Source organism: Tachysurus vachellii, chromosome 12, assembly GCF_030014155.1.
Source record: "Tachysurus vachellii isolate PV-2020 chromosome 12, HZAU_Pvac_v1, whole genome shotgun sequence".
NCBI classification, from domain to species: domain Eukaryota; kingdom Metazoa; phylum Chordata; class Actinopteri; order Siluriformes; family Bagridae; genus Tachysurus; species Tachysurus vachellii.
Genome location: NC_083471.1, coordinates 27,122,962 through 27,130,461, shown reverse-complemented (window position 1 = coordinate 27,130,461; position 7,500 = coordinate 27,122,962). Strand labels below are relative to the sequence as shown.

General features: G+C 43.4%; 1 protein-coding gene across 1 annotated transcript in view; it reads right to left on the bottom strand.

Moving 5' to 3' along the window:
* Nucleotides 1–7,500, bottom strand: part of aacs (acetoacetyl-CoA synthetase) — a 27,496-nt gene that overhangs the window by 4,760 nt on the left and 15,236 nt on the right. Inside the window, exons 11-13 of the mRNA XM_060883618.1 lie at nucleotides 6,378–6,442; nucleotides 4,843–4,965; nucleotides 1,153–1,266 (exon numbers count right to left, since the gene is read on the bottom strand). Of these exons, the coding sequence (XP_060739601.1) occupies nucleotides 1,153–1,266; nucleotides 4,843–4,965; nucleotides 6,378–6,442 (302 nt within the window). The remainder of the gene's footprint in view (nucleotides 1–1,152; nucleotides 1,267–4,842; nucleotides 4,966–6,377; nucleotides 6,443–7,500) is intronic.

Here is a 7,500-nt window from a genome sequence, read left to right as displayed (position 1 = left end):
GAGCACGTCTCCTTAGCTGAGATAACAGGTGTAATATCACTACCCTGATTAGACAGTATGATGATTATTACACAGGTGTGCTTTAGGCTGGTCACAATAAAAGGCCACATGTGCAGTTTTATCCCACAGCACAAAGCCACAGACGTCCCAGGTTTTGGCGATGGCGATGGCGTCTGGCACTTTGGAGAGTCGTTCACTTCATGGATGAATCCCGGGTTTCTCTGTACAGGGCAGATGGCAGACAGCGTGTATGGAGTCATGCTGGGGAGCAGTTTGCTGATGTTAATGTTGTGGATGGAGTGGCCCATGGTGGAGGTGGGGTTATGGTACGGGCAGGTGTATGTTATGGACAACGAACACAGGTGCATTTTATTGATGGCATTTTGAATGCACAGAGATACAGTGACGAGATCCTGAGGCCCATTGTTGTGTCATTTATCCACAACCGTCACCTCATGTTGCAGCATGATGATGCTCAGCCCCATGATGCAAAGATCTGTAGACAATTCCTGGAAGCTGAACCCATCCCAGTTTATCCTCATCCTCACCGGACAGGTCACCCACTGAGCATGTTTGGGATGCTCTGGATCGGTGTGTATAACGACAGCGTGTTCCAGTTCCTGCCAATATCCAGCAACGTCACACAGCCATTGAAGAGAAGTGGAGCAACATTCCACAGGCCACAAACAACAACCTGATCAACAGTGAAGGAGATGTGTTGTACTGCGTGGGGCTAATGGTGGTCACACCAGATACTGACTGGATTAAGGACCCCCAATACAGTAAAACTACACATTATAGAGGGGCCTTTTATTGTGACCAGCCTAAAGCACATCTGTGCAGTAATCATGCCGTCTAATCAGCATCGTGATATAACACCTGTGAGGTGGATGGATTCTCTCAGTCACAGATTTAGACAGAGTTGTGAACAATGAGAAAAATAGGCCTTTTGTGTACATAGTAAAAGTGTTAGACTTCAGCTCAGGAGAAACGGCGCAAAAACAAAAGTGTTGTGTTTATAATTTTGTTCAGTTTACACAGACAGACAGATAGAATATAAAGGATCAAAGAAAGAAAAAAACTGACAGATGAGAAGAAGGAGAAGGAGAAGAAATGAAAGGATGAAGATGAAGAATTAAAGCAGGTCCTGACCTTCAGGACTCCAGGCCTCTACAGCCATGCCCAGGTTCCTCGCCTGGATCTCTCCTCTGTACACAGGAACAGTGTGGTTCTGCCCCATGAAGCACGAGATGATGTCTGTACCACCTGAACACACACATACCCCAACACCTTCATGAAAATGACAATGACATGAAACACACACACACGCACACACACACGCACACACACGCACACACACGCACAGATCGTCCCTCTACCCTAACCCCTTCAAAGATCTTTAGGAAGGTTTAAATTAGTTCCTCTGGGAAATAAAGTGTTTTGTTCCAAAAAGTTTTATCCGTGTGTGTGTGTTTGTGTGAGTGTGTGAGTGTGTGTGTGTGTGTGTACTCATCCAATAGTGAGCTCTCTTTCCTTCTATTTCAGTGTTTAGTTGTTGAGTGTTGACATTTCTGACACTTAACTTCTTCATGAATATTCTACAATTATACACACACACACACACACACACACTTATTCAAAGGAAAAGGGCAAAAAAGAGAAAACAGAGAGAAAGAGAGATGAAGAGGGAGGAAAGAAATTTACATAGACAAAGATACGGGTCCAAAAAAAAATCCCAGAGAAACCAAGTGTACTGAATTAAACACACATTAAACGCTGCTACAAATAAATAACACCTTCACTAGATGCACTCACTATATAGAGGCTTCTACAATGGTGCTGGGGATCCTACCTAAACACACACACACACACACACTTACTGCAGGACAGTAAACAGGTCAGTCCATGAGGGAGGAGTGTGTGTGTGTGTGTGTGTGTGTGTGTGTGTGTGTGTGGTACAGATGGCAGCCATGTGGGGGTTTAAAGTGTTAAAACCTCCTGCAGACTGAATGGTGAGGTCAGTCTGGTTGGCACGACAACAGTTGCCAGGAGGAAACAGGCACATATGCTTCATTTGGCCTCAAGGTCAGAGGTCAAAGTCAGTCCCGCCTCCTCTCAGGGGGAGGGGTCAGACGGCAGCCACTTATTTCCAGGGATTTCAGAACAGCGTAACAGATATTGTGTTATCGAGTAGGCGTGGCCTATTTGATCATCTAACTCTAACCCTAGTTTTTGGTTGTTTATTTGTTTTCTAAAATAAATCTACCTGTATGATGTTTTGTCCTTCGTAGTATGCTGGGTTTCTTGAAAGAGGGCGTTTTTCCAGGACCTCCGGAAACACGCCCACTTTACCTCATGGTAACGAAACCCCTGGAATTTATTACAGAGTGTGTGATTATTATAGAGTGTGTGATTATTACAGTGTGTGTGATTATTACAGTGTGTGTGATTATTACAGAGTGTGTGATTATTATAGAGTGTGTGATTATTACAGTGTGTGTGATTATTACAGTGTGTGTGATTATTATGGTGTGTGATTATTATAGAGTGTGTTATTATTACAGTGTGTGTGATTATTACAGTGTGTGTGATTATTACAGTGTGTGTGATTATTATGGTGTGTGATTATTATAGAGTGTGTTATTATTACAGTGTGTGTGATTATTACAGAGTGTGTGATTATTATAGAGTGTGTGATTATTACAGTGTGTGTGATTATTATAGTGTGTGTGATTATTACAGTGTGTGATTATTACAGTGTGTGTGATTATTATGGTGTGTGATTATTATAGAGTGTGTGATTATTACAGTGTGTGTGATTATTATGGGGTGTGTGATTATTATAGAGTGTGTGATTATTATAGAGTGTGTGATTATTGTAGAGTGTGTGATTATTATAGTGTGTATGATTATTACAGAGTGTGTGATAATAGCATGTGTGATTATAGCGTATGTGATTATTATGCCGTGCGATTATTTGTCCGGACTGTTAGCCATGTGCTTCTGTTTATGTTCCATGTCACGTGTTTGCCCCGCCCTTGTTTATTCCTCCCTGTTGCCGATGGCAGCGCGTGTATCCTCGTCCTTTGTCCTGTTTAGTTTTCGTCTTTGTTCCTGTTCTATATTATTATTTATTAAACCCGTTTATTTGAAGCTATCCTGTATCTGGGTCTGTCTTCCTCCTCCCAATGTGACAGAATGATTCCGCACAGAACTCGGACTCAGCAGAATAGCTTCCAGCCTGAACTGGCTTATTAGGAGCATTTTTTCCCTCCTCCTGGACTGTTCCTCCAGTCCTCCAGTCTTCCTGGACTTTTTCCTTTTTTCTGTGACATCGCACCGCATTTTATTCGGTGAGGGGCTCCGCTCCACTTTACAGTGAGGGGCTCCGCTCCACTTTACAGTGAGGGGCTCCGCTCCACTTTACAGTGAGGGGCTCCGCTCCACTTTCGGTTCCCCGAGGAGGACGTCGCCTCACTTCTGTTCCGCGGAGGATGTCACCATCCCGGTTTTGCCCCCTCTTTTTTTTTTGGTGCCCTGCGGTATCGCCCTGCACCTGTTCCTATGGTGGACGTTGCTCCACTTCTGGTTCCTCGAGGAGGACGTCGCCTCACTTCGTCCGCAGGGGATGTTGCAGGCCCATGGCGGAGGATTTTTCCCGCCCTTCCTCCCTCCTATTCTGGTCGTCAAGACGTGGGTCTGGCCACGATGCGTCGATGGTTGTGCTCGGCCCTTCAGCTTGGCTGTGGGCGTCGCTCGGCCCTCTCTGGCTGCACCACCGTGTGCCTTGCTCCCCCGTCTGCCTCGCCATGTGCTTTGCTCTTCCCATTTACCTCACCGTGTGCCTCGCTCCCCCTTCCTGGACCTCGTCAGAATTGTCAATTGGGGGGCCTGAACTTTCAGCCTGAACTTTTGGCCATGTGCTTGTGTTTATGTCCCGTGTCACGTGTTCTGCCCCACCCTTGTTTACTCCGCCCCGTCTCTACACACCTGTTCCCTATGTGTTCACGGTCATGTCTATATAACCATGCAGTGTTGCAGGTGGCAGCGCGGAATCATCGTCAGTGTATGTTGTTGTTCCTCGTCCTTTGTCCTGTTTAGTTTTGTAGAGGTTCCTGTTCAGTGTATTATTATTTATTAAACCTGTTGATTTGAAGCCATCCTGTATCTGGGTCTGTCATCCTCCTGGTGTGACATTATTATAGAGTGCGTGTATTATAGCATGTGTATTATTGCGTGTGTGATTATTATAGAGTGTGTATTAGAGTGTGTGATTGTTATAGCGTGTGAATTAGAGTGTGTGACTGTTATAGCATGTGATTATTAAGGTGTGTGTGATTATTATAGAGTGCGTGATCAGTATGGTGTGTGTTCAGTATGGTGTGTGTGTTCAGTATGGTGTGTGATAATTATGGACTGTGTGTGTGATTATTGTTTAATGCAGTGATGACTTTCAGTAGCACTGTTTTATTTTATAGTACTAACAGCTATATAACTAGGTCTGGGAAATGTTCGCCAGTGACAGACACACACACACACACACACACACACACACTGCTGCTCAGCTGTGTGAGCAATGGGGGGGTGACGGGCACAGGTGGTGTGTGATAGCGACACAGTGGGAAACCTCAGTGACACAAACACACACACACACTATAACAGATATAAAGACAAACCCACACAATCCCAGGTACACAATCACACACCACCCTCAGTCTACAACAGCTGTTGGAGCTGATGATAATTTGTTTGAACAGGGTGAGATCTCTCTCTCTCTCTCTCTCTCTCTCTCTCTCTCTCTCTCTCTCACACACACACACTCACATACACACAAAGTTGTACCTGAGATTGAGGCAAGCAGGACGTTGTGTTTGATGCAGCTGTAAACGTACTCGTAACTCTGTGGCTTTAACGGTGATCCAGTTGACAGGATGGTGTGTAAACTCTGCAGACTGTGTGTGTCAGCTACACACACACACACACACACACACACACACACACACACACACACACACACACAAAAGCAGAAATTAAGCTGTAAATAGCTCACAGGGAATATATAATAATGTATATGATACAAAACATATATTACTATTCAGGTAATTCTATAGTACATAATTATAACATTTCTGTTTTATTATTTTTATTCTATACAATATTGAATGTTTATTACACAATTTAAAAGCACGAGTTACAAAATGTATATTTTTAGTTTTAAATTGAATATCTTAAATATACAAATATTATTTATTATAATGTATAAACACCAATTTTTTATTTTTTTATAAATTGTAGATATAAAATCTTTCAAATGTTTTCTTATACTTCGGTTTACTTTAGTCCTAATTATGTATACGTATTATATAGAAACAAATAGGACGCATTTCTTAACTATATTATTACTGTATATAGAGCAGCACAATAAACAGTAATGTCACGTTAGAAACTGAGATAAAATAAATACACAACACTTTGTGTTATAACCAGGTTGTGTGTGTTCTGAACTTCACACCTAAAACAACAAGCAGTGATCAGCTACAGTATCAGGGACTAAGGCTTATTTCCTCTTCCTTCCCATAATCCACTAATCTCAAAAAAGGTCACACACACACAGACACACACACAGACACACACACACAGACACACACACACAGACAGACACACACAGACAGACACACACAGAGCAGATGGATCATGTTCAGGTGAGTTATAAATTATAAAGCAGTTTCATCTCAGTTTAATACAGAGAAAGAGAGATAGAGAGTGTGTGTGTGTGTGTGTGTGTGTGTGTGTGTGTGGGCATCAGGCCAAGTGAAAGCAATATGGGGTTTCCCTTGCTGTTTCCGCAGGGGTGTAGCCAACACCAAATATGAACCAGCAAGAACACTGCTCTGTGTGCGTGTGTGTGTGTGTGTGTGTGTGTGTGTGTTAACCTGTGTTTCTTGCCACACACACACACTAAAGCAGACCATATGCTGACAGCCCTAGTGTGTAATGACTCCTATACATAATCCCCAGCAGCAAGGCTCAGAGTGTGACACACACACACACACAGACACACACACACACACACACTTGTGTCCATCAGAGCTTTATTTGGTCTGGTCTCATTTGTCATTGATCTAAATCTGCTGTAATTTTAATAATGATCAGACTGACCAAGACAGAGAGAGACAGAAGTGTGGAGAGATGAAGTGGAGGAATAGAGTCATTACATCCCCACATCGACTAACAGAGAAAAGAGACAAACAGCAGTGAGACAGATGAGAACAGATAACGCACTTCTCCTGTCTCTCAGTCTTTTTCTCTCTCTGTCTGTCTGTCTTTCTCTCTTTTGCTTCATCCCTCTCTTCCAGATGTTTGAATTCAAAACTCACCTGGTTTCAAGTTTCTCTCCTCCAGGACAGACAGCCATTTTGCTCCTGTACCGAATATAGTGATTCTACAGAGAAACAGACAGAAAGATTAAAAGGAAGAATTGACAAAAAGTGCAGAATGAAAACGTGAGTGTTTATAGGAAGCGTCGGTCCTGACAAAAACACACAAACAATCCGCTGAGTGGAGGACAATTACCACAAGCATCAGCTTAATGCTACACTGATTCAGAGCCGCTCCGTCGAGCGATTCGGAGCCGTTTCAGAGCAACTCTGTCATACGATTCGGAGCCGCTTTGTCATTTACACTTTTGCCATTTAGAAGACACCCTTATCCAGAATGACTCTACGTTTCCACTACACTATTTACATCCCTCCATCCCGGTGATGTGATTCAGCGCCGCTCAGCCATACGATTCAGAGCCGCTTCGTCAAGCGATTCAGAGAAAGATCACTATAATATGAATAGACCACTAATATAGTATATGGCTTACAACCATTTTACTATGATACGGTTTGCATTATAATTTAATTCAGAGGTATTTCAATGCAGTAAAAATAACAGCTGAGTCAATATGATATGTTCAAACACCCGTTTGTTACGTGATTCACGGCTGATTCACTAAGACACGATTTATACGATTCAATCTGATTCACAGAATCAGTGAGATCCATCTCTCCAGCCCAAGCCTTCAACGTGAAAATCAGATCAGTTGCCTTCACACTGCATGTGCTGAAGGTCCAGGAGCGACTGGTCCTGACCCACCTATGACCTCAGAGCAGCTCATTTCTGGACCCCCTGCAGTTTGCATATGAGCAGCAGTTCGGTGTGGATGATCTCATGTGGGCTGCACCAACAACACAGACACAATCCCATTCAGTGGCATCCAGCTTCTCCTGCTCCGTAAAAAGATGAGCAGAATGCAGGTCAGCAACCTCCATGAGCTCCTGATTCACACACAATTCCTCAGACAGAACTAAAGTCCTGACTGAGAAGATACTAAGCAGCACATCTGATCGATGCGAGTGTTACTGCTGAACTCTCGCTGACCCTCAGCGTCCTGTCGCTCCTTTCATTACTGAAACCACTCAGGGTCAAAACAGACAAAGGTCAAAGGTCAAAGCC